This window comes from Equus asinus, chromosome 21, assembly GCF_041296235.1.
Source record: "Equus asinus isolate D_3611 breed Donkey chromosome 21, EquAss-T2T_v2, whole genome shotgun sequence".
In the NCBI taxonomy this organism is placed as follows: domain Eukaryota; kingdom Metazoa; phylum Chordata; class Mammalia; order Perissodactyla; family Equidae; genus Equus; species Equus asinus.
In genome coordinates, this window is record NC_091810.1 from 78,327,512 (window position 1) to 78,354,155 (window position 26,644).

Genomic DNA, 26,644 nt, shown 5'->3' on the forward strand with positions numbered 1-26,644 from the left:
TCATGCAGTGTTGGGGAAAAACTGAGCTAGATCATTTGTCTGAGCAACAGAGTTTAGTAAGGCTCATCATTATTAGGAGCTCACGTTTAATCATAAATTTGTGTTAGATGATACTCTTTTGTCCAGTTGCATAGAAATTGAAAGACAGGACCAGATCAAATTCAGACTGACTAGACCACTCCATGTGCAAATTGGGATGTTCTATTCTGTAGAATATGCTAGTATGTGATTTTTTAATGTCACGTCTTCAATTGAATAGTTCAGAGTTGGACTACAATAAGCAGTTTATACATTGAGTGGAATAAAATTTTGGACTTTATGTTATGTTCCTTTTCCTTTCTCACCAAAACACAATTCTCTAATACTGTAATTTAGGTATGCCCTGGTTGGAGAACTTAGACAAATATTTGAATTTGAGAGTAAAAGAAAAAATGGAGAAAATAATCCTTGGCTTTGGTATGTTAGGGAAAGAAATAATTTTTTGTGTAAGTTTTAGTAATACCAATTGTAAAGTCAATTCTAAGCCCATCTTTTTCACTCTGTTAGCCTCTAAGCTCTGTAAGTGTAGAAACTACTTGTTTTAAAAGCTGACTAAGTATCTGGAACAATGACACATCCCTGTTGGTGATCTCAAATTATTTATTGATTCATGAAGGTAATCTGGGCTGCTATCAGCCAAACAGCCCGGCAGCTGACACTCAGCGGGACTGGATAATTGTTGTCCCCTCTCAATTTATTGGAGCATTGACTGAATTGACTGGCTCAATTGATCGTTCCAGCAACATGGTGACACTGCTCTGTTTGTGGTCCTAACTAACCAAGACAGAAAGCTTTCAGTTTGGCCTGCTAAGGATAATATGTATCCCACAGGTGTGCCTGTTTTCAATGAGTTCCTGCTGGAACGTTTGTATGAAAATTGGGAAAAACTCAAGATTCCAGGATTTTCAGTAAACATGAAAATTAGGGGTGAGCATTTAGGGATAGAAGGCAGCTGGGCATCCAGGAGGAGAAAGAAGCAGTGAGTGGCACGCACGGTTCTCAGCACTGCTTGGTGTACTTGTGTTCTTGTGGTGGAACCCATTACAAACATTTGCCTTCCCCCAAAGATAGGGGTTATTAAAATCTACCAACCCTCAAGTATAAACTTGCCAAGGCCCCAAAAAGGAAGAGTACAAGTTAAGAGAAATGTTGGCAGTAGCAAGAAGGGGTACCTCCAGACCCAGGATAAGAGCTGTCACAAACACAAGTCATGCCACCCTGGCGTCCCTCAGCTATGCCTTCTGAGGTGAGCTCTCACTTCCCCCCACACACACTCACCTCAGGTCTCCACTCTCATCCGATCATGGAAAGCACAGGAGGAAAAGAAAACACTTATAAGCCATTTATAATTTTAACCTACTTCTCCTTTCAAATGGCCTGGGCTTCTCTTGTCAACTTTTTTGGGAGTGACTAAATGTGTTATACACAAGTTACATTTTTAGGGAGAAATAGTTCAAAACCTATTAATTTTTCTCTTTTTCTTCTATTTTTTAGGGGTTTCCTGGAGTTGACAATAGTGTAGAAGGACCCAAGGGCTTGAAAGGAGAAGGTGGAAGACAAGTAATTATGTGGACGTTTGAAAGTAAACTTGTAATGATGTCACAACTGTGAGGCTCAAGTTCTTGGTGACAGAATATAAAATGCATATAAAGAATTTGGAATCAGAGTATATATGCTTGATACAGAAAAGCTACTTCTTAGGAGCAAAAAGATCTTTTACTCCTCCTTATCTGCTACTCTGGGATTCAAGAAACATTCTCTTCTTCTTCTGAATTTGGGGTGGCTCTTCACCAAGCCACACCCTTGAGGTCTTCAGCTGTGAATGTGGATATCTAAACTCTAACTTAAAATGTAGGGTCAGCCAATAGAGAGAACTAGCAGAAGACTTGTTGGCCTTCCCGGGAGCCGGGAGACACATACCCTAAAAAGATGCTGTATTATTCATAGTACACGATAAAAAGAACAAGCTTTGACAGATCTGTACAGCCCCCACTCTCAAGGCAAGTCTCTTGGGATTAATTTCATGAAATCTCACAAGTCACAATTTGATCATCTTAACTTCTTTTTCAGAATTTTTAAAAATCTTGATCTGGAAAATGTGTGTCTCTGTATCTTCTTGATGAGGAAGTTCCCTTGGTTGACTCCACCATGGGGAGAGGTCTGCTATGGTGGGAAGAACTTTACTTTGGGGACAGGCCTAAGGTCCTGTTTCATGCTCTGCCGCTTACCAGCTCTGCGGCCTCAGGCCACTTTGGATAAACCTTCATTTTTCTCATCTGCAAAATAGGACGAATAGCCCACTGTAGAAGGTCATGATGGGAATTTAATGACTGGCCCTGCCGCATCATACACCTTCAGTAGATGTTACCCGCCGCTTTTATTAAGTGGTAAATGTGTGTCCCATTATAGACTCATAATTATTCCCTCCTTTTCTATCTTGGGAAGACTTGTGAGTATTGTGAGATTTTATTCACATTAGGGTGTTAATCTACACAAGTTAGCCAAACAGAACATGTCCCAAGGTGGAAATCAAACCAGTAGTAGCCATAGCTGACACATGGCATGCTTCAGTGATCCACTCTGTGGCAACACAGTGGGGATAGTTTGATTTAAGTATGCTAACTTGTGCCCTAAACACAAGTTAGATAGTGGTGAATAGATGAAGCCATGTCATTAGCATTTTGTCCCATAGTTCTTCATTACCCACATAGAGGTGTGATTTCTGACCAGCAGAAGTAATGCTGCATCCCAAAGGGAGGATAACTCTCTAGTTGGCGTGTTCCCATCCCCCTTCCATGGAGCACAGCAAGCTGATGTTGAAGAGGAAATGTGTCAACACTGTGTGATTCTTGCCATACATCTGTCTGTTCTTTGACAGGGTAGAAGAGGCTCACCAGGTCCCCCTGGGACACCAGGCTCCAGAAGAAAGACAGTAAGAGCCCTTCTGGACAAGGAGACCCACTGTTCCAGTGGCCTATCTTGTGATGAAAATGGCTGATTGTGGGGACTGGGCAGGATGGTTTCACTGGGGCTCACTCTCTTGGGCAAACTGACTTGGGGCGCCTCTGAGAACAGAGCTGGCAAAGGATTTGGGAAAGCCCCTGAAGCTGAGGAAGAAAGGTGCTGGCTGCAGGGGAAATTACCAATCAGGAGAGAGAGCTGGGCAAACAGAACAAAAAAGCAGCCAGTTGGAGGAAGAGTGGTCAAAGTTTGGCCTACTCACTAACTGAGCTTGCCAGCAATGTCGTTTTAATCCAAAACTCCATTCCTCTGCCAAATTATATGACTACTCAGAGAAGTCAGTCCTGGTGTAAGTCCTCTGTTCTTACTTCCATTTTCTCTGCCTTAGCAAAGAAGAGGAGTGTGTTCCAAGATACAAAAATATTTTCTTGATGAAGTATAATAGCTGGCTCTATGAACTTCTCAGAAAATGTAATACATAACAAATGCAATATATTAAACTAGTTTTTATTTGTGCTCAATTTCAAAGCACTATATATATATTCTTATTGAGATAGAATTAACATATAACGTTATATTAGTTTCATGTGTACAAGACAATGATTTGATGCGTGTATATATTGTGAAATGATCACCTAAGTGATAAGTCTAGTTAATATCTATCACCACGTGTAGGTACAAATTTTTCTTCTTGTGATGAAAACTTTTCAGATCTACTCGCTTAGCAACTTTCAAGTATACAATACAGTATTATTAATTATAATCGCCATGCTGTACATTACCTTTATGACATTTATTTTATAACTGAAAGTTTGTACCTTTGATCCCCTTCACCCATTTCACTGTCCCCTACCCCCTACCCCTGGCAATCACTAATCTGTTCTCTGTACCTGTGAGTTCTTTTTTTATTTAAGATTCCACATAAAAATGAGATCATATAGTATTTGTCTTCCTCTGACATTTCACTTAGCATAATACCCTCAAGTTCCATCCATGTTGTCACAAATGGCAAGATTTCCTTCTTTTGCATAGCTAAATAATATTCCGTTGTATATATATACTAGTTTTCTTTATCCATTCATCCATTGATAAACCCTTAAGTTGTTTCCATGTCTTGGCTATTGTAAATAATGCTGCAGTGAACATGGGAGAGGTACATATCTTTTCAAGTTAGTGTTTTTGTTTCTTTTGGTTAAATACCCAGAAGTGGAGTTGCTGGATCATATGGTATTTCTATGTTTAATTTTTTGAGTAACCTCCATATTGGTGAAAACATTTTTGCATATAAACTTATATATCTAAGAGAGAAATTAGGTCACTTGCTTATGGAACATTTTGGGGTCTTTTTTGTTTATTTGTTTTTTTGCTATTTTTTCAATGAGTACTTTTTTAAAGGATTCTGTGCTTGACTTCTTGGAAGAGCACAGAGATTATAAAAGAAAATCTTTATCCAATAAGAAGAGTCACTTTAATAAAATATACTCAAAGGCCTACATTATGTTCTAACTTAGACCTGTCTCTTCTCACTGTGCAGCATTTTCTTTCCACTCCTTATTTAGTTATCCAACCTTCTACAACTTCCTTCACCTCCCTCCAAAAAATATATAATGTTTTAAAATTGAGCACAAATAAAAACTAGTTTAATATATTAAATTTATTTTTCACTGTGTTTTCTGAGCAGAAGTTCATAAAACCAGCTATGATACTGCATCAGGAAAACATTTTTGTACCTTGGAACACACTCCTCTTCTTACAAAGTAGAGAAAATGGGAATAAGAACAGAGATTACTTTTTCAATGTGCTGAATTTGCTGGAAGAATGCTTTACTACTGCTGTTTTAATGCATCTAAAGATAAATACATTTGCTACTCATTTTACTTTCTAAAAGGGTGTAGCCGGCTTACATAGCCCAGGAAAATATTTAGAACTTAAAGACTATCATCCAAGAAATCCTGGTATGGGAGAGGTACTTTTATTATTTTACAGAGGTTGCACTCTCTCTAGATGCTAATGCAGTATCACCATGTATTATTTAAACTGCACGACTCCTGAGAAATATGGCCCCATCTTGGGTCATAGATTCAGCAGTGTCATTCAGGAGTAAAAGTTAGATTTCTAGCTAACGATGGCAAAGTCAAGATGTTTTTTAATGTATTATTCCCCTTTTGTGCAACTTAGCAAAAATGAGAGCAATTAAAAATAGATTAACAAAGAATGATCACAACTTCAAGCCACACATGATGACAAATAGTGGCCAACTATTTTAAGATCTTGTACCTTGGATCCTAATAAGAGAGGCTTTCGAGAACTGACACACACCACCTCAGACCTCAAGCTTGCATCAGATTTCTCTAAAAGTAGCTGCCACAGGCCTGAAAAAGCTCGTGAAGAAAATTCAGGAGCACTGTAGATTTTGAGAATATCAAGGAAAACACTGATAGAAACACAGTTTATAGAGGAGGCAGAAATAATGAGAAACTAGAGAATATTCCCTTTTTAATATCTACAACTTAGCAGTCTAGGCCATGGAGGCTGCAAAGACAGGAGAAGAAACAATGACTATCACAACACAGAGAAACTATGACTGAAAGGGCTTTGTGTGAGTTCCATGAATCTCTTAAATGCCAAAATATGAAAGGAGAGGTAGCCATAAGGTAAAAGAAATAATTCATGATGAGAAACTGTTTGAGACAGCATGTCTACATGAAAACTACTGACTCAAGTCCAGCTACACCCCATACAGTTATTCAGCAAATAGGGGCCCTATTCAAAGGTGATTAATAGTAATAATCTTCATTATTAATTAATCAGGTGATTGCTAATCAGGAACTACGCATAGAAATTGCAAGAGAAGAGGAAGAAAATTATGTGAGCAAAGGGCAGGTAAACCCTGACTAGAAGAGGAACTATTCAAGGAAAAAGTAGAGCAGTTCTTGCAAATAGTTCTCCAAAGTCTCAAAAAAATTGAGACAACATGAATTGCTCTAAAAAAAAGAGTTTAAAGAACTGTCAAGACAATAGAAAGTGAAGAAAGCAAGCTGGTAGTGCTTGGGGAGTAATGGAAAAGGAAAAAAATGTAGAAAATAAGATATATTAGAAGTGAAAAAAAATTAGAATAAATATGACTAAAAGTAGTCAGGCATATATAATCAAGAAGCCGCAAAAGCAATGATAGAAATGGAATATTTACAATGGAGAGCCAGCAAATGTACGATTTGCATTACTAAATTAAACAAACCAAATGTAATGTAAAAAGATTCAGAAATGTATTAAAAGATAACTTCTTGAAACAAAGCCTCAAATATGCAGGTAGAAAAGGCATACTCTGACTCAGAAAAAAATTGATATAAAAATATCAACCCTGAGCCACATCCCGGTGAAATTACCAAACTTATTTTGTAAAGAAAGAATCACAAGAATTTCCAAACAGAAAAGATAGGAAACTCTGTCTTTGGCCTTTAGCCTGAATGTTGTAATTCCGGGCCAAAAGCGAACAGTAGAATGGCTACAGAGTTCTGAGGGAAATAGAGTGGCCCAAGATTTTTATACCCACCCAAGGTGTCCTTTAAAGCGTATGAGTAATCAATATGAGCAAACCTTCAAAAACTCAGGCAATGTAGCTCCCATGATCCTTTATTTAAAATTTTATGATAATAATTTGAATCCCTTTAAGTATAGAGATAAGACTAAATCACAGAAATTGTGATTACAGAACAAAATGTAAATGCTATACATTTGGCAATCCAAAAATCACGTGAAAATAGGAAAGCAGGAAAAGTACCAATATACTATGTCCTCATCTTTCATTGTAGAGAGTCAATGTCTAACAGTCATCTTAAGCTAAAATATGTATTACAAACATGCCCTAAACTCCTAATTTTTTTTTCATAATCATTATCTCCTCTTTTAGGAGTGTATATTTCTTATTGCTAAGAAATATTACTATCTGACACTTCCAATTCTTTCAGTTTTAATTTTTCTTCTATTAAATTCAAGTAAAATTAAATGTAATACTTTAATTTTAAAATATCATGAATAGCACGATCCCTTTTTAATCAAAATGGCCACTATTTAGAACTCTACCTGTAACCATGCATGAAAAAATGTCAGGAATCATGATTATCAAATGTTAATACTAGTTATCTCTAGATGGAGGATTTGGGATGACTTTTAAGTTTTTATTTTGTGTATTTTCTGCATTTTAATGTTTAAAAATCAACATGTACCATTTTTATAATAACAGTAAAGTCACAATCCTTATAGAAAAAAGAAAAATCTATACCACTGACTGAAACACTCTAAAATGTAGGTAGATAATGAGCATGAGGATTCCTCAGTGCAACAAGATTCTGCTGAACTGATTAAGTGATGAAGGATGGCCAGTGGTAGGGTGTGGCATGCAGGGAAATCAAATCTGACCTTCATTCATTTGGCAAATATTTACCTACACCTACAATGTACCTGCAACTCTACTAACTGCTAGAGCTACAAACTCAAATAAGACATAATCTTCGCTCTCAGGGAACTTAGAATCAGGTTGTAGAGCATAGTGTCTGACTTACTATTGACATTCGGGCCAAATAATTCTTTGTTGTGGGAGGCTGTCTTGTGCATTGTAGGATGTTTAGTATCATCCCTCACCTCGACCCACTAGGTGCTGGTAGCACCCCTGATTGGGGACAACGAAAAATGTCTCCAGACATTGCCAAATGTTCTGAGGGAAGGATGGGTGCTAAATTCCCCTCCTGCAGTTGAAAACTACTGTTGTAGAAGGGACAGACCTGTAGGGATAACAAGCTGTTACGGGTGCTCTGCCGGGAGTCTATAATGGATTGGCCATTGGGGGTTGGAGGGAATGGGAGGTTTGCTCTTTCTGAGCCAAATTTTATTGAGAATTGGAATCTATTCTTGTGCCATGGATGAGGAGAAGCAAGTGTAGCCTCAAACTAAAGCATGGCCTCCAGTCCTATTTGGTCCAGAGGGCTGTTAGTTACGCTGTGCCCTTTTCATCTCTCTTGGCAGCTTTAGGGGCAGCTTGAAGTGTTGTAGGACAGTCATTCATCATTGTGAATGAGTTTGCCATTGAGAGTCAATATTAATATGATTTTTATTATTGAAAGTGTCCCACTTTTTCCCTGGGGATTCTGTGTCCCAAATCAGTCCATACCTATCCAGGGAAATAGGCCTTGGTAAACCACCAGAATGCCAGGCTGTGGAGGACCAAGGGACTGAGTATCCTGTTCTGAGTCTTCTTGCTCTCAGGTTTTCTTTGCAGAGATTGTCTTCCTTGATGTGACCATTCGCATTCAATTTCACAGATAAGTTAGGCTGTCTGGGTGTGTTATCAGACAACTGCCAGCCCCTGGGAAAACCATTAAGACATTTGTGATTTAATCTTTCCCATCTGAAATATTTGAAAATTTGCAGCCAAATTGTAAAATTATCTCCCCTATTTGTTTGTTTTCTTTCTTTCACACCTACCCAAGGTATCTAAACCCATGACTTTCATTTAGAGTTTAATTCTCAAATAGCTATTAACAAAGTTTCTAGGTGATTACTTCTGTAGATGTTTCCATTATTTGTGTGTAGGGTGAATCAAAGTCTGTCTCCTCCATTAGGCCCATAAACTCCTGCCTAGGGACGGGAGTCAGTTTTTTCTCACCACTACTCATCCTAGTGCCTCACAGGGAGCAGGAGCTCAATAAACAGTGTTGAGATAACTAATTTTAATCAAGCTCTTCCAAAATCAAACCTTCAAGACACAGAGAACAAACATTTATTGATGATGTTTCAGACTTTGTGACAGTGGATCAGAGAAAGATTTTTGGATGTAAAAATCTTTGGATATTTCATATCCCTTAAATCATATCATGCAGGAAGCTCTTTATTTTGTCTGAATATAAGGTTTCATTCAGTTGCTCCTACCACAACCAGATGTATCCACCTAGAGCCCAGGTCTGGTCATGTACATTTCCTGCTGCAAGAACCCCAGTGGTTTCTACTAAATGGTGTATGGACCCTTCAGCCTAGTATTTTCTGCCTGGTAACCCTACTACTCCTCTCTGTTCTCACACTTTTGACCCAGACTTGCCACTGTCAAATACGTTTCCTATTTTCCTGCTTCTACTTCATTACTTAGGCTGTACCCTCTACTAGAGAGACTTCTTTCATCCTTTACCTGTAAAGTTCCTATGCGATCTGTGAAACCCATCTCAAAAATGTCTTCCTCTAGGAAGATTTTTGTGATTTGACCAACTAGATATGATGGCTTTCTTTGAAACCCGTCTTTCTATCTTCCCTTTCTTTTGGCATTTGCCATACTCTGCCTTGTAAATATTTGTAATATTTCTCTCCTCCCGAACCCAAAAAGTGAGAGTCCCCTGAGGTCAAGAACTATGTGTGTGTCAGCTTTATGCTCCTATGGTTCCTATCAATGTGCTTCATGGGTAGTAGATCCTTAGTGGATATTTTTCTGAATGAAACTGAAGCGAACTGAACCAGAACAGAGAAACCTTTGTGCTAAATGAGTGGAGAGAGCTTCTTTTCCTCCCTCCGATATGATTTAGACTTTCATCCAAGATGACTCATCAGGGTTTTAAAGAAATAGGCCTCCAACCATTTCCCCAGATACACAGCCTGTTTCCTGGATAACAACAGATTTTGACTGAAATATGATTAGAAGAATTTAAAGTCTGCAAAACAGGACTGGCCTCACATAGAATTTTGACCTGAATACCTCGAATAAATTTCCATCAAGAAAATGTTGTCTGATATTTATTGAATTTTGCAAATCCTGAATGTCAGTCTTGCTATAACCTTACCAAGAGATCCTAAGTTAGACAATAAAATGTCTTTGTCTCTTGATTTCCTGATCTATGAAATATTGATCTGGAATATACCCAGACCCTAACCTTACATATGAGAGTAGTAGGAAAAATCCACTTGATTATGTAGTGCCATTATTCTGATTGGATATTTTATTATCATGCTGAATTGAGTAACTTTTGAATGCTTGGGGTGATTCTTTCCTTTTTTACAGATAAGCATATGATTTGGCTTTTGTGGGGAAGGGGATAAAATTAGTGTGGCTATCTTTAGCTTCTGAAATGAATCTATAAGAAAGTTCATGGAGTCAGTTCTCCCAGTTTTCCCTCTGGCTTCCTGCCTTTGGCCACTCCACTCCTGATTTCTGGCTTACTTGGTAGTACTTTGGAAAAATGAAAAGAAATAAAATTCAAGTCAGTCAATTTTGGAGCTAGTAACCAGCTCTAGTAATAGTTTAGTGTGGGGTGAATTATTGACCACGATCTGTTCTCATAAGTATCTATAGATTTCCATTGTCTATGATTTTAATTACCTATTGCCACAGGATAGAAATTCAGAGATGGCAACATTTTGCTTTCATGGTGCAGTGGATAATTAAATGTTTTAAGCAATAGGTGGGAATTTATTTTTAAAGTGTCCATACCTTAAGGTGTCCATTACTAATTTAAGTTAAATATAAAAAGCATTTTTTCAGGGTTAATAATATCTACACTTTCCTCCTATTTTAGGCAGCTCATGGCCGAAGGGGACATACAGGCCCCCAGGTACAATGATTTTTTTCTTAACTCCAAGTGATAAATATTCTGTGTCCAATCGAGGAGCTGGAAGGAAGGCTCTAGAAAGTCTCTTCCAAACCTAAAGTTCTTTCACTTTTTGATGCTATTGATTATGGAATAAAATGGAAAACTGTTAGGCTACAATTTCAAGAATTCAAATCTTGAAAGAAAATGAAAATTTGGGCACTTTAACCAAAAATTATAATTAGGGGCTGGTCTGGTGGCATAGTGGTTAAGTTCATGCACTCCAATTCAGTGGTGTGGGGTTTGCAAGTTCAGATCCCAGGTGGGGACCTACACACTGCTTATCAAGCCATTCTGTGGCAGTGTCCCACATACAAAATAGAGGAAGATTGGCACAGATGTTAGCTCAGGGACAATCTTCCTCACCAAAAACAAAAACAAAAACAAAACTCTTATAATTAATGAGAAAGACATAGTATTTGGCCCAATCATTGTCAAATTTAACTCTGTTGGGATTTCAAGTATAAACTCTAACAACTCAGTGGGTAACCTTTCTTTTAGATTTTTGTTCAATTAACTCTGAAACCTTGCTCACAATTCACATAAATCCCTTTTAAACCAAGAGTACCATTAAACTCTAATCCAAATTGGATATTCTGAATGCTGTGTTCAAAAGTTGACTATACCAAATGTCATATCTTATCCCCTTTGTATATGTTGGTGATATGTTATACATGTTTCATGAACTTCCAATATTTATGAAAGAGCAGTTTTGACTTAAAATTTTACAAAAAACACGCGTCCTCAGATTAAAAATACTAAGGGGGTAAATAATAAATACACTCTCAGTCACAACACGTTGAAACTCCAGAATGTTAAAGAAAACATCTTAAACACTTTCAGAGAGAAAGAACAGTTTTACCCATAAAAGGAATAACAAATTAGATTGCAGCAGACTTCTGTTCAATGGTAATACATGCCAGAAAACAGCAAAGTAGTATCTTGCAGGTGCAGAAGAAAAATAACTGTTAACCTAGAATTTTATACCTAACTAAGCTATGAGTGGATATAAAATAGACATTTTCAGATAAAGACCAAGAAAGTTTACCATCCACAGACATTACCCTGCCCCCATGCACACACACTTCAAGGTTAGACTTTAACTCAAAGGATAGCAAGTCCAAAAGACAGCACGAAATGAGTCAAATGAAATTGGGGAGAGAAAGTGTTGAGAAATTTCCTCTTTCTGATTTCTAGGAAAAGATGTCAGGGAGGGACATTTAATTACATCTAACCATGTAACAACTGAAACATAAACTTAGGCTATCCTAACAGTTGCCTAAATTAAACTTTTTAATCCTTCTTTACTCTTTTTGGAGTTCTTATCTGTGGCAGAGTTCAAGGACAATGTGAAGAGAATGCTCAACTTTTGATCCCTAGATAGTTAATCTATCTGAATATAAATACAACCTTGTAAGATGCCTGAAGAAAATGTGAAGTAAATTGTAAGTTTTTTCAGGCCAAATACCCAAGTTAGTTATAGTATATTGCAAATGTTTTAGGAACAGAAGGGAGTATGTGTGTGTTCGTGCATATGTATAAAGACTAGAAGCAAATACACCAACATAATCAGCTGTGGTTATCTCTGCTTGATGAGATTATAGAAGATTTTTATTTCCTTCTTTGTATTTTCCTGTATTTTTTGTATTTTTGCATAGATCCTGCACTGCCATTGTGATTGAAAAAATATTTATAATCTTGCATATAAAGGAGACAAAATTCTCCGGAAACAGTGTTAACAGGTTGATTCTCTCTCACCACAGGGGACAACAGGCATCCCGGGCCCAGATGGACTTGAAGGCTCACTGGGACTTAAGGGCCCTCAGGTATGTATCAAGACAAATCAGAGTGTGAGAACATAAAGAAGAATCTGAATCCTTGATAGAACCGCTCACACCCCCTTACAGAATTGCAGAGGTTTAAAGTGTTTTCAGGGTAATAAAGTGAGGAAGCAGTGTAGTCTTGACTTATACAGCATTTGATCTCTTTTATCTAAGTTTTGTCCCAGTCAAGAGATGAAGAGAGAATGAACATGCTGGGCAGTGGTCCCCTGTGTGATGGGTTCAGGCAAGCTAGGGTATTCTAGGCAGACCTTGAGCCTCAGAACTGGGAATTTTGGTCCGTTTAGCACAGTAAGAGCTCAATGTTACATATCTGGATGCCCATGATATAGAAAAATTGGCTCTGCTCTAGGAAAGATTTATTCCACATACAGCTGAAGTCTTCAGCTGGGTGGCCTATAGCGTGGCGCTCAGCCTGTTCTCTCTAGCTCACCTCTCCAGGGAGCTGCCTTAAGTACTTTTTCCTTTGCAAGGAGCAAGCCATGGTTGGCTCTTACCCTGATCACATGAGGGTAAAGGAAGCATGTGCCAGAAAGGGCAAAATCTACCCTAAGACAATAGTGAGAAGGGAAAGGGAGTCCTAGAAAATGCTGAAATGAAAGAAGAAGGTCAAATTACAGAAAGTTAGAACATAATTTTTTTCTCTCCAAACTTTTCGTTGTGAAAGCTTGAGAAATCATTTTGCTATTTGGCAAATGCACAATAAACAGTGATTCTGCAATTTTTCAAAGTTTTGATCCACATTGTTTAAAAAATTAAAGTAATTATTATATGTTGGCAGCTCAGTGCATGGAAAGTGGGCAAAATATCCTTAGACATGAAGAGAAACTTTGTCCACGTTTGACCAAGATTTCAGAGAGTGGACGGTCTTCTCCTTGGACCTCTCTCTTTTTCTAACTTGATTGCTTTTCTTTGTCTTACTTGCCAGCTGAGGAAATTTCCCTTTTCTTACATTCAGTGAAGAAATACTTGCCCCTGGGCTTGTGGGGAAGAATTTCAATAAATTGGCTGGCTTTATTCCATGCTAAACAAGTAACACTACAACACCCCTTCTTCCATTTTATAGACTCTCCATTTTTTCATGACATAATTTAAAAGGAGATGTAAAACCAAACACAGAATGAAGGTTTCTCTGCAAAATGTATGGAAGCCACAGTTAATAGGCAATATAATATTCTAGAAGTTGAAACATCCAAATTTTATCTTACTGCATGTTGTATCTTATTTATGACCAGTCTTTGGTGTGGTTTTCGAACAGAAAATCCATTTAAATATTCTAGGTTCAGCTTTATGTAATTTAGGATTATTTTTTCTTTTTAACATAAGAAATGTATACATTTGGAGTATAAAGATGCTTAGGATAATTAGAAAACAATACTGAAAAATTCAACTGTTTGGTATTCTTTCACTTTGACTACAAATGCCCAACCACCTAAATGTCAGACTGGACCCTTGTATCCTCTGCACAGAGGGAGAGCTCAACAGATCAAGACGGAACCCAAAGCATGAGAGTTCTTTTCCCAACTTCTGTCCCTGTTACTGACGACGTTTCCACTTTTAATATTCAAGTTGATATTCAAGTGTTCTCTTTTAGGGAGAAAATAATGCTTTAATTCTCTGTACATAGGGTCCAAGAGGAGAGGCTGGTGTGAAAGGAGATAAAGGAAGTCTGGGAGGTAAAGGTCCCCAGGTATGTCATGAGAGAAAGTGGCTGCCTCTCACTTTGATTCTGGCTCTAATATGGATGTCCTGTGGTTTCTTCCCTGCAGGTGGAGCTATTTATTACCTGTGAACCAGAAAAGTGTTAGGTTTGTCTTCAGTGCTCGACATGGTAGCCACCTTGCAGGGAGGGCTGTCATTCTCTCAGACAGCAGATGGAAGATGGTTTTCCTCAGCAGCTCAGCCATTACTGTGAGGTTAAGAACTCTTCCTCTGTGTAAATCAGGCCACGTCACTCCCCTGATGTCAATCCTCAGGGACTTCCCATCACACCCAAAATACAACTTACTTCAGTGGTCCTCAATCTAGCTGCACATGGGAATCTCCTGGGCAGACTGTAAAACACTCCACCACCTGGGACCCTCCCCAGAATGCTTAAATCAGAATCTCTGGAGGTGAGGCCAGGGTATCAGCGACTTTAATTTCTCCCCAGGTGATTCTGATATACACACCCAGCGTGGGGAATTACCGTCCAAAATCACTTCTCCAACTTCAAAGTGCTTAAAAAACACCTAAAAATCACCTAGAGAACTTATTAAAATGCAGGGTTCTGGTTCAGTAGGTCTGGGGTGGAGATTCTATACTTCCCATAAGCTGCGAGGTGATGCTGACGTTGCTGGTCCCTGGACCACACTTGGAGTAGCAAGGTCCTACATGATCTGGCCCTGCCGGTCTGCTATCATAGTATATATTTATTTATTTAGCTGTTTGTCTCCCCTTCTAGATTGTAAGCTCCATGAGGGCCAGGACTTTGTCTTGCTTACGCTATATCCGAAAGCCCAGAAAGACAATGCTGCCACGCAGTAGAGCTCAATGCATATTTGGATAATGAATCAATAGGTAAATGAATGAAAGAGACACAGTTGGGACTTGCGCTCTGTCGGCTGACATGAGGATGAAGTGAATCCATTACTTTGTCTCCATTTGTTAAACTGGGCAGTGGTCCAACACTTAAGTGGATGTATTCATCATTGAAATATTTAAGAAGTTATTTGCATAAACTTGTATCTCATGACACAATATTTTAAAGCATATTAATTACTGCTCATGAGGATATTTTTTCCCAATTTTGATGAATGTGCTCCTTCAAAAAGCATGAAAACTTTACAATTTCATGGTAGGATTAAATTGATGAAAAGTAACTATTTTGCATTCACACCCTTGAATCATTAAAAGCTTGCTGGCACCACAAATTGAGACTTTTTAAAAAATGGTAAATGCCAAGGGAAACATATCTGATGATTATCTCATCTGTTTATGTAAAATATTGAGATATACATGGCTGGAAATCCAAAGAGCTTGCTAATTCCCTTGCCGTAATCCAAAATTATATCCAAGTGCCTGTTACTAGAATAACTTATTCCATTTGCTCTATAATGTCCTTCTATGAGTAAGTCCCCTTTAATCTTGCCTTGGCAAGGTTGATCATAGTCATAAATCATTCAACCTCTTGGTATTGCCAGAGTTAGTCAAAAGTACCACTTCTCTCTTATTTAGCTCTTCCATTTATCTGACTGGAAGGCATGGTCTCTTTCTTTCTTTGCTTTTTCTGAAATACTCTTGTCAACACAGCAAAAGTGCTATTTCAAAGATATGTAGAAGTTTCTATGTTCAGGACATGACAAATGAGATCTCAAAATTGTTATTTTCAAAGGAAAACCACAGGAGACAAGCACAATCAGATATACAAGAGAGTGTTATACTTTATTGGCTCTATAAATCCACTGACATAGGCTTCACATTGTCTTACAGCACACAAGAACCAGCCATTCGAGTGGAATAACATGAGTGCTTTCTAATTGTGGGCTTTAAATTTTTTCTTAGGATACACATTTAGAAAAAGGGATGTAATTTCTGTTGACAGTGTTCTGAAGGCTTGTTAATTTATGCAGTGCTGGGGCATTCTGCATAAATCAAACTTGTTCTAATCCAGCCAAGTATATGGCTATGATATAAAAGAAATATGGTCCATGGCACAAGAAAGAGAAAGAACTTTGAAAGGAATGGCATATTCTTTTGTACCTTCCTTTGTTCCCTTCTTGTTTGGTTTACCTTAAAGTCCTATGCTAATGTAACCAATGCCTAGAAAAGGACTGGAAAATCAGACATAAAATACAAATTCCAATTAGAGCTGGAATAATTCTTTAAATACTTAGGTTTTTTAGTGAAATAATCACTAGTGTCATATGCAATATCAATAAAGATTGAAGTTATTCAGTGTAAATTTGGGATACAAAGTAAAATTTCTATTGTCATCTTTACAAAGCATAGTGTAGTGGTCAAGGGCATAGAATCTGGAGTTAGGCTGCTTGGGTTTGATTGCCAGCTTTGTACCTTCCTAGCTGTGTGGGCTTGGGTAGTTTATTTAACCTCTCAGTGCCTCAATTTTCTCTGCTGTAAAGTAGGAATAGTAGTAGTAGCTACCTCATCAGATTGTTGTGAAAATTAAATGGTTTAATATATGTAGGTGCTTAGAACAGTGCCCACAATATAGTAAGCACTATATAAATGTTTAATACTACAATATTGCATCAACATTACAAATTTAACAGGGAAATTATATGCCCAAAGCATGCTAGTCCCCAATCCAGGGAAGGCCATAATAATAATAACAATATAACAATATGTAATCTGTATTGCAATCATCGGATTTCATAATTCTGCATAGTCTACGTTGCATGATCCATCAACCATTCCTATTACTCATTTCACAAACATTTACTGAGTATTTCCTGTGTGTAAAGACCTGTAGTAGGATAAAAGGATGAATCAGACACAGACCCTACCCTCAAGCGCTCCCAGTCTCATAAGGGAGACTCATGAACCCAAATAATTGATATGTGATGTGCTAAATGTTAAAATAGAATTATACTCAAGGTAGTGTGGTGGAAGAAAGGATGGAGTTAAAGAAGAAGACTGGCTTAGCTTTTGCAGGCTGAGGAAGTGTTTTCCAGCTGACTGAGGGAAAGGCAGGCACTCAGGAGAATGAATTAGGTTATATAAAAAGAGATGTCGAGGTGAGTTTGGGAAACCATAAACAGTTCACTATGAATGAAGTGTAGGATGCATGAAGGATTAGAAGTTGAGGTTAGGGGCTGTCTCATAGACTAGCCATGTCCAGATTAACATCTTCCCAAGTATCCTGGGGTTTGTTCTTATATTAGCCCACCCTTGCTGACCTCTTGGTTTTTGTTTTCTCAGACTTAACTCATATTTGACTCTTATAGAAACTGAGCATTTAATCTCCTTGGATTATTTCACCCCAGCCTGATATTTGCTGGTTGTGAGTGTAGGCAAGGTTTTACTCTCATGAAAACAGTAAGTGACAAGATTCCTTTTAAATGTGAGAAGTACCCACACCTCTTGCCCCCACCCTGCCATATCCTATCCCAAGTCAAGGTGTCCTTGGCAATGCCCCAGCCATCAATCCCAAACTCCTAGTGCAATCCCTTCTGATAGAATGCTATGTAAGCACAATTTTTTAAAACATTTAAACTCTAAACATCTCCTTTCTACCCTCATTTAACACTAAACCGGTTGTGATTGCCAAGGACGCTGTGACAGTCTCAACATGAACAAAAGGGCCCCAGCCCAAGTCCCTGTAGTGGAGGTTAGATCTGGCCCCAGCCTCCAACATCAAGTTTGGAGATTCACATTTTTAAAACTCCAATCTCAGCTGGTGCATGGATGGTAAGAGTTTGAGAATCCTGTCCCAGACACGGGACTCAGAACAGCAGACAGAGTGGCTGGGAGTTCAGTCTTTAGAGTCAGAATCAGGTTCAATTCTCATCTCATTCTCTTACTAACTGAATGATTTTGGGTTAAATGCTTTGAAAATTTGTCTTTGATTGGTAAAGTGGTGTTAATAATATGTATCTCATTGTGGTGTTGTAAGGATTGATGAAGTCTATACATAACCTTGCACAAAATAAATGCTCAATAAAAGGCCGCCGTTACAACAAAGCCAATGGACATTTGACCTCTAGCTAATACCCTTTCCCTTTAAATGCCCTAAGCCTCTCTTTATACTCCACAGCTGCTCTTGACCTCAGATCAAGGCAACATTTTGACTCTGATATCTTGGGTGTAGCAGGGAATTTTTCTTCTTTCCTTTAGAAACATGGTCCCTTATACAACCAGCAGTATTTGAGTAGGTAATATATCTGGGTAACCATTCATTGACACTTGAGCCCCATTCAAGTAGTCACAGACCCCAGTTTGGTACTTCGTGTGGTCTTGCACAGGAAACAGAATCATGTTTTCTGATCTTGTAATGACAAAGCCCTGTCTGCATCCATCCGTCCACCCAAGAAATCTTCTATTTTGGAGGGCTTTCAAACAGGATAATATCATTGAACTTGTGTTTGCTTGAGGTGGCTACACATGAAGTAATCTCCCAGAAATCTCCTACATCACATAGAGCTTATTCTATCTGAAGGAAGCACAGAAAGAGAGCTCCTAGGCAGGATTTCCAATTTACCCCTTAGTGTCAAGAACAATTAAAATCTCTCTACTTCATCTCCTTCTGTAAAGTACATTAAAATGTCATATGGAAAAACAAAATTTCAACATTATTTCACTCCTCTTGGGGACCATTCCTGGATAGGTGGATGGATAGATAGATGAATACATGGGTAGATTGATGGGTTCTAGGTACGGTACTAAGTTCCAGAGATATGAAGTCAATAGGATATGCCCCTTCCTTCAGGGAATGTACAGGCTAGTATCTAGTGGATGAGAGGAGAAATAAATAAACAATTACATATAGACTACAGGAACCTGTGGAATAATTGGTTAGACCCAACACAGCCAGAGAGTTCAGGTATTCTTCTTGAAACAGTGATGCTAAAAGTAAGATTTTTCAAGAGAGGGATATTGTACAGCTCCCCAAACAGAAAAATGGACCTGCTAAGAAAAAAACCTTCACAGTGTAGAGAGAGAAGACAACAAGAAGTATTTGGCGGCTTCAAATGGTCTGATGAGCCATATCGTACAGTGATTAAAGTAGTCACAGATGACTACTTCAGAGGCATGCTATACCAACGTTTTGGGGGATTTTACACATTAATAAAACCTTCAACTTTATTCTGAAGGCTACTCAGAATTCAGAATTTCAGACAAAGTGGCAGCATCAGCCTGATGTTTTAAATCAAAAGGAAAAAGGAACAGAGAATGGATTAGAAAGGGGCCAGCTACAGTCAGGGAAGCCAGGCATTTAGGCAGAATGCTAAAAGGGCCTGAAGGTAGATGATGGCAAAGGGAATGGAAGAGAGATGGATACAGAAAGGGGACAGAACCTGTAGAACTTGTAGCTGATTGAATTTGAGAAATGACGTAGAGGGAGGGGTCTAGAATGATTCTTAGGTTTCTGGCTAGGATTTCAGGGGGAGTAAAGGGTGGCACCATTCCATAATGAAAAGAATATGAGACTAAGCATGACTTATGGTAAATATAATTATTTTGGGTGATCAATCCCTACAGGATATCCAATAGGCATTTTATTATGAGTCTGGTGTTCAGTTGAGTGGTTTGGACTAGAGATCCATATATTTAGGAGTCATTTTGTAGAAGTGGTATGGGAATCAATGGGAGTATCACTCATGAAGAGGGATGAAGTAAGAAAATAGAGTTAGAGGATGGAGCCTTGGGACACATGGAAATTTAAGAGGCAAATAGAAGAAGGAGAGTCTCGGAAGTTTACTGAGAAGAGACCAGAGAGGGAGCAGAAAGACCATGATAACTTGGTGTTACAGAAGTTAATGGAAAAAGTTTCAAAAAATACATGATCAAATTCAAATAAGGTAAGAACAGAAAAAAGTCAACTGGATTGAACACAAAGTTCACAGGACATAGCTCCATGAAATGGTAGAGTGAAAGTTAGAACAGAAAGCGTTGAGAACCATGAAGGATGAAGAAGTTGAGACTCTTCTTTTAAGATGAAAAAGGGAGGGGAGAAGACAGACTGTTGTGGAAAGATCATTATTATCTTCCCTTGTAACCAATTCATTGTTAAACAATCTTTGCTATTAGGAAAATTTTTATGTCCAACTGATTACATTTTAAATTTTTTAAAAGATGAAAAGGTTAATGTCATAATTTTTTTTTCTTCTCAACAAAATTCGTTTGCTGAGTATCATGCTTATATGAAGATTTGGTTTATTTATGTTTAAATTATAGTAACCACACCAAAAAAAAATTGTGAAAATGATTTCCATTCACTGGTATTGGGATTATTCACAAATACCTGTAAACAGTTTAACCAAAAGAGATTTCTGTTGCCATGCAAGTAGACATCCCCAAGAAAAATCTGATCCCAAGTGTCAATAATATAGGAAGGCAGTCAGGCTGTCTCTGAATTGGGATTTTTTAAAAATGTTAGGCGTTAAACTTGTTCCAATAAAACATGCTTTCTAGGATGTTGGAGAGACTTCTATTATATCAAATAGATTTTCCATATAGAGGCGTGGTATGTGTGTCCATCTGTTAAAGTTTTGTTATTATGTTCTTCAATAAGATCTTAAAACTCTCTTTATTTAGGTCCTGTATCTCTCTTGTTAAATGTAGTCTAAGTATTTTACAGTTTTGTCTCCATTCGCAAATGGGAATTTATTTACATTTACTTTTCTAACTTATCACTAGGAAAAAGAAAACTATTTCAGAATATTTATTTATCTTGTACCACCTGAACATATCTTGTCATTAATGCTAATTATTTTTAGTAAAGTTTCTTTAGCTTTCTATTGTTTAAATCATATTATTTGCAAATAAAGATGTTTACCTTTAAAAAAAAATGCTTTCTGCCAAAGCAAGGAACCAGGAAGAATACAGTTCAAGGTAAATGTCATCTGGACTGCCTTCTTTAAATGTTAGACATTTGAGCAACATCTGCTCTAACAGCAAAACAGTGAGAACCTAAAATCTCTTTGGAAGAGAAGACTCAAAAGGAAGCACAATCATTTAGGCAACATCTGGCATGAATTACTTGATTAATTTTCTTTTATTTACTAGTCTTTATTTGACAGCTGTGATGCTTTTTCCAGAGCAGGAATCAATAAAGCCATAACTCTTTTCCCATCTGTGGCTCATTTTCCCCTAGAAGAAACACAAAGGGTTTAAAGGAAGGTTGCTGTATGTCCTGCTGTATTTACAACCCTTGTTTCGTTTCAGGGGGCTCCAGGACCAGGAGGAGAGGCAGGGCGTCAAGGCCATCTGGGAAGCCAAGGAAATAAAGTAGGTCACATTCTTTACACCCACTAAGGTAGAATTTTTCTCCTCAAGGGAAGGGTGTCTGGTTACATTAGCCGGAGCCCTTTCAACACAAAGGAGAGCATATCTCATTGCCCCAACACCCTGGCCTGATTCTTAAAGAGCCAACAACATCTAAGGACATGGGTGTGGACCAGGATGAGGTCAGGAATTCCAGCTCAGCATAATCTCACAAGGGCCTACACCCAATCTAAGCTGAGGGATCTGAGGCAAGGGGGACTGTTCTGGGGCAGGCTTTCTTTTCTCTCTCCCTCCCTCCATCCTCCCTTTTGTCCTCCCTCCTTCTCATCTTTTCTTCTTCCTTTATTTCTTTCCTCCATTCGTACAAAAACCTTTGCTGAACACCTTTTAAGATGAAGGCGCTGTACTGCATTCAGCTACACTAGAAAGTCGGCTCCGGGGGAGCAGAGATCTTCGTCTGCTTTGCTCACTGTTGCATCCCTAGTGCTTAGAACAGTACCCAGCATGTAGTAAGTACTTAGTAAATATTTGTTTAAGGAAAGATTTTCTGGGTTGTATAATGATAAAAATGACATGGAATCAACCCTACAGAATTTAGAATATTTTCAAGCCGCTAATCTATGACATAAAGTAGTTAGGGATAAGGGACTGAAATGCAGCTTTAAACTTAGTATTAATAGAAATAATTCTGGGCTGGGAAAAGAGGCATCACAGGGGACACAGACTTTGAGTGGATCTGAGGAGAAAAGGATTTTGGCAAGCAGAGAAGGGGGCGTGCGGAATTTCTGGTAGAAGAAATAGTGTGAAGGAAAGCACAGGGTTGGAGAACCTGGGAGCTGGTATTTGGGGAATGAAAAATGACCCTGTCTGATGGCACATAAAGAACAAGAAAGTCTGTGGTGACTGACTTTATTAGGTAGCCAGTACAATGCTATTTACAATTTTTGAATGGAGTGTATGAACACAGCCAGACTTTGGAAGATGTTAAATAGACAACTCAGTGTGGAAATATTTTGAAGGCTGAGGTATTGGAAGCTAGGAGACTAGCTGGAATGCTCTATGTCCAAGACAAGCAATGACTAAACGGCTTAACAGGGTGAGGACAGGAGGGGCTCGTGATGACTCTGTAGGACTCTTCCAATAGGGAACTGAGGCAGAGAGAAGAGGACTAGATGATTCATGGGCTTCCAACATGAGTGGCAACATCATCACAGAAGCAGGAAGGGCAATGGGAAGAGCAGGTGTAAGTGTGAAGAAAATCACTTGGTTTGGGGGATGGAAGAAAGGGTTTAGGGCTGGTTGGAGATGCAGGTTTCAGAGTCATTTGTATTTTAAAAAAGACTCTTGGTGATGTCTATTTGTAAGAAGGATAAGAGGAGACAGGCAATGAATTATTAGAAAGGAGGCGAAAGAAACAGAAAAGCTCACTGGATGCTGAGAAAAGTTCAGGAAGGAGAGGTCAAGGGTATTAGCTGGTGTAGAACAACAAGGAAGGGAGGGGTGGAGAAGCCATTGCATCCGGTGGCTAAGATGCTCCAAAGAACAGCTTCAAAAATGTAGCATTTGAGAAGAGGAGAGAGAAAGAGAAACAGGCTGCAACAGACTGAACAATGTGTTGATGAGGAGGAAATGGATATGAGGCCGTCCGCGTTGGAGAAACTAGGCATTGAAGGGGAGGAGGAGGACATTAACTACTAGTCCTGGCAAGGTGTAGCATAGATCAGAGTGGGGTATTTCTTTGTTTTCAATGATAGGAGAGACTATGGCATATTTATGAGCAGAGAAGAGAAAACAAAGACAGAAGGAGGTTGAAGATGTAAGAAAGAAATAATTAATGGAGAAATGTCTTGACACAGAGGATGAGATTGAGGGCATAAGAGGAGGGGCTAGCTTTGTAATGCAGAACTGCTAAGAAGGGCTGAAATGATGGAGGCCAGCAGTAGAGTGTTGCAAAGACAGTGATTGGAGGGTGAAATGAGGTACCTGGATGACAAGGATAATCATCTCCAAAAAGAAAAGATTACTAGAGGGGCCGGCCCGGTGGCGCAGCGGTTAAGTGTGCACGTTCCACTTTGGCGGCCCGGGGTTCGCTGGTTTGGATCCTGGGTGCAGACATGGCACCGCTTGGTGGGTCATGCTGTGGTGGGCGTCCCACATATAAAAAGTGGGGGAGGATGGGCATGGATGTTGGCTCAGGGCCAGTCTTCCTCAGCAAAAAGAGGAAGATTGGCAGCAGTTAGCTCAGGGCTAATCTTCCTAAAAAGAAGAGAGAAGACTACTAGAGCATGTGGTGTAGCAGTAATGGTCTAGAAAGGAAAGTTTGGAGCAGAGACAGTGCTGCCTTCTTGCCCTGGAGAAGGCTACATGGGAAGTGGTGTGTGTCACTGGTGAGAACTGAGTTTATCTTACAGTAAGGAAGGATGTGTGTGGGCAGATATCATGAATGTATAGAGAAGGTTTGCATGAGAAATGAAAGCACTCTGTGGGGTGTGATAGAAGGGGCCAACAGAGCCTCTAGAGCTGGATATAGGTGAGAGTGTGGAAGGAGATAGATATGAGCAGGGTAGTTGTGCCAAAGAAGATCTTTGTTAATAAGAAGAACTTTTAAAGGGGAGGGGGCAAGAATTTGGGAGATGAATGCCCTCAAAGCAAACCCAAACCCTTTTGACAAGCCCAAGATGGACTGAGCCCTCTAGACTCGTTATTAACTGAGATGAGCCCCAAACACTTACTCCTACCTTACTCGAATAATCTCAAGCTCCCAGGGAGGCAAGCAACCCTGCAGTTACTCCTGGGCTCAATACCTAGCTGTACGAGTAACGAAGTGTTTGACCCTGCACAAGCCATATGGCTCCCCTTGTTTCTCTACCCTAAAGCAGATGTTCTCAAACTTCAGTGTGCATAAGAATCAGCTTAGAAGCTTATTTTAAAAGGCATATTCTTAGGCTCAATTACAAAAAACTGATACCAATGAGGTTCAGAAATTTCCTTTTGCATGTGGACCCCAGGTATTGTGAGGCTGGTGGTCCCAGAGCACGCTTTGAGAGCCAGTGCCCTGAAAGAAAGGCCTCAGGGCCCGTGGTCTGCTTCCCTCCCATGGAGCCCTATTCTGTTTCACCCCCAGAGTTCAGTGCTGCTGGACAGTTGTCCATTTGCACTTCTCACACCTACTGTGTTGCCTTTATGTCCTTGAAAATTAGTTAACCGCTCCCACCACTTAAGTGTGGACTGTGCACACTTCCACTCTCTTTCTTCCAAAGATGACATTATGGAAAGGGCAGGGAGGAGTAACTAGACAGCGGAGAAACTTGACTGCCACTACCTCAGCCAGATGATCAAGGTTACCATCCGAGTGGTGGCCATGTTGATAGTATACATTCTTGATGTGATGTGACAAGAATGGCATTTTACCTCTGTGGTCTTTGTCCCCAACCCATAAAACCCGACCTAATCCTGAGAAAAACATCAGACAATACCCAGTTGAGGGACATTCTACAAGATACCTAACCAGTACTCCTCAAAACTGTCAAAGTCATCAAAAGCAAAGAAAACCTGATAAACTGTCAGTCTAGAGGAACCTAAGGAGACATGACATGTGGTCTTCTGGATGGGATCCTGGAGCAGAAAAAGGATATTAGGTAAAAACTAAGGAAATTTGGGCAAAGTTATGGGCTTTAATTAGTAACAATGAATCAATATTCATGTATTTGTGGTGACAAATATGCCCTACTGATGTAACTAATGTAACGTAGTGTTAACAATCGGGGAAACTAGATGTGGACTACATAGGAACTCCCTGTACTATCTTCATAACAATCTCTAAATCTAAAATCTGAAACTTTAACAATCGATCTTTTATTTTTGAGAAGAGGAGTTAACCTTCCTTTGTAAGCTGTGTTAACTTTCCTGAGGAGCCAGACTGCCCTCAAGATGGTACTGAGATTGATGTATAACCCACAGTAGATGTTGTACTAGTCAGAAGGGAGAAACTATTGCCAGGGATGTCCTGCCACCTTGGTTATCTTGAGTGACACTTAAAACCTTAAAACGAGATTAAGAAGTCTGTCCTCTTTGCAGCAGCCAGATGATTTGCATGGATCATCATGGAAAACAGTTTTGTTACTTTTTTTAAACAATACAGAGCTTCCTCTTTGACTCACGGTAAGATATTTCCAAGAGTGCGGTTCATGGCACCGAGCTGCCTGGATGGCAGCTTGCACTAAACGATACATCAGACTCTCAGAGGCTTCATTTATCAATGGAGGAGACCTCGTGAGCCAACAGCCCCAGTTCCTCTGTATTGCTTGCACAACTCACAGTCTTGGCCACGAACCCATTGTCACTGTGTATGATACACATGGAAGCAGCTGAAAATTGTTGTCTTAGTGCCATCGTTTCTAATTTCCTTTACAAAACAACCTAACAAGGACACGTTTCACTGTTCTGTTTGACAGGGAGAACCTGGAGACCTGGGAGAAAAAGGAGCTGCGGGCCTTCCTGGTCCTCGAGGCTTGCCGGTTTGTGTTTTATCATTGCCTTTGATCTGGCCCTTGGAATCTTTTAGGTCAATGAATATCGGATGTGGTTCTCCGAAGAAAGTATTAAAGATACCATCCCAATCTAGCTTTATAGCTTTCTAGAACTTGAGATGTTATTCTCATCTTTGATTAGTTCCTTGGCCAACTTTTCCAAGGTGGCAACTTCCTGGGTACCAAATATCCTGACCAGGATGCTTTTGAAGCCAAATAATAAAATGGATAAAACTTGTCTTTAGCATCCTTGTAACAATTTCTTCCATTCTTTCCTCACCTCAGAATCCATTCTTCACAAACCCAGCCCAGTCTTCCCCCAGAGCTCAGGACTTCTCACTAAGGCCCCCACAAGGGTCTGACATTAGCCAGTGCCCAGACATTTAAGAGGTCTTATTTTTATCTAGCAAACTGAAAATAGATTATAGGGGCCGGCTCCATGGCTGAGTGGTTAAGTTCCCACGCTCCGCTGCGGCGGCCCAGGGTTTGGATCCTGGGCACTGACATGGCACCGCTTGTCAGGCCACGTTGAGGAGGCATCCCACATCCCACAACTAGAAGGACCTGCAACTAAGATATACAACTGTGTTGGGGGGGGTGGGAGGTTGGGGAGGTAAAGCAGAAAAAAAAAAAAAGAATGGCAACAGTTAGTCCAGGTGCCAATTCTTAAAAAAAAAAAAGGAAGATTGGCAACAGTTGTTAG

At 39.3% G+C, this 26,644-nt stretch overlaps 1 protein-coding gene across 3 annotated transcripts in view; it reads left to right on the forward strand.

Annotated features, from left to right (window-relative positions):
* Positions 1–26,644, forward strand: part of COL6A6 (collagen type VI alpha 6 chain) — a 163,790-nt gene that overhangs the window by 73,323 nt on the left and 63,823 nt on the right. For all 3 annotated transcript variants that reach the window (XM_014859452.3, XM_044754109.2, XM_070493145.1), the window contains exons 19-25: positions 1,534–1,599; positions 2,918–2,971; positions 10,554–10,589; positions 12,389–12,451; positions 14,094–14,156; positions 21,353–21,415; positions 25,867–25,929. In XM_014859452.3, coding sequence (XP_014714938.3) covers positions 1,534–1,599; positions 2,918–2,971; positions 10,554–10,589; positions 12,389–12,451; positions 14,094–14,156; positions 21,353–21,415; positions 25,867–25,929 — 408 coding nt within the window. The remainder of the gene's footprint in view (positions 1–1,533; positions 1,600–2,917; positions 2,972–10,553; positions 10,590–12,388; positions 12,452–14,093; positions 14,157–21,352; positions 21,416–25,866; positions 25,930–26,644) is intronic.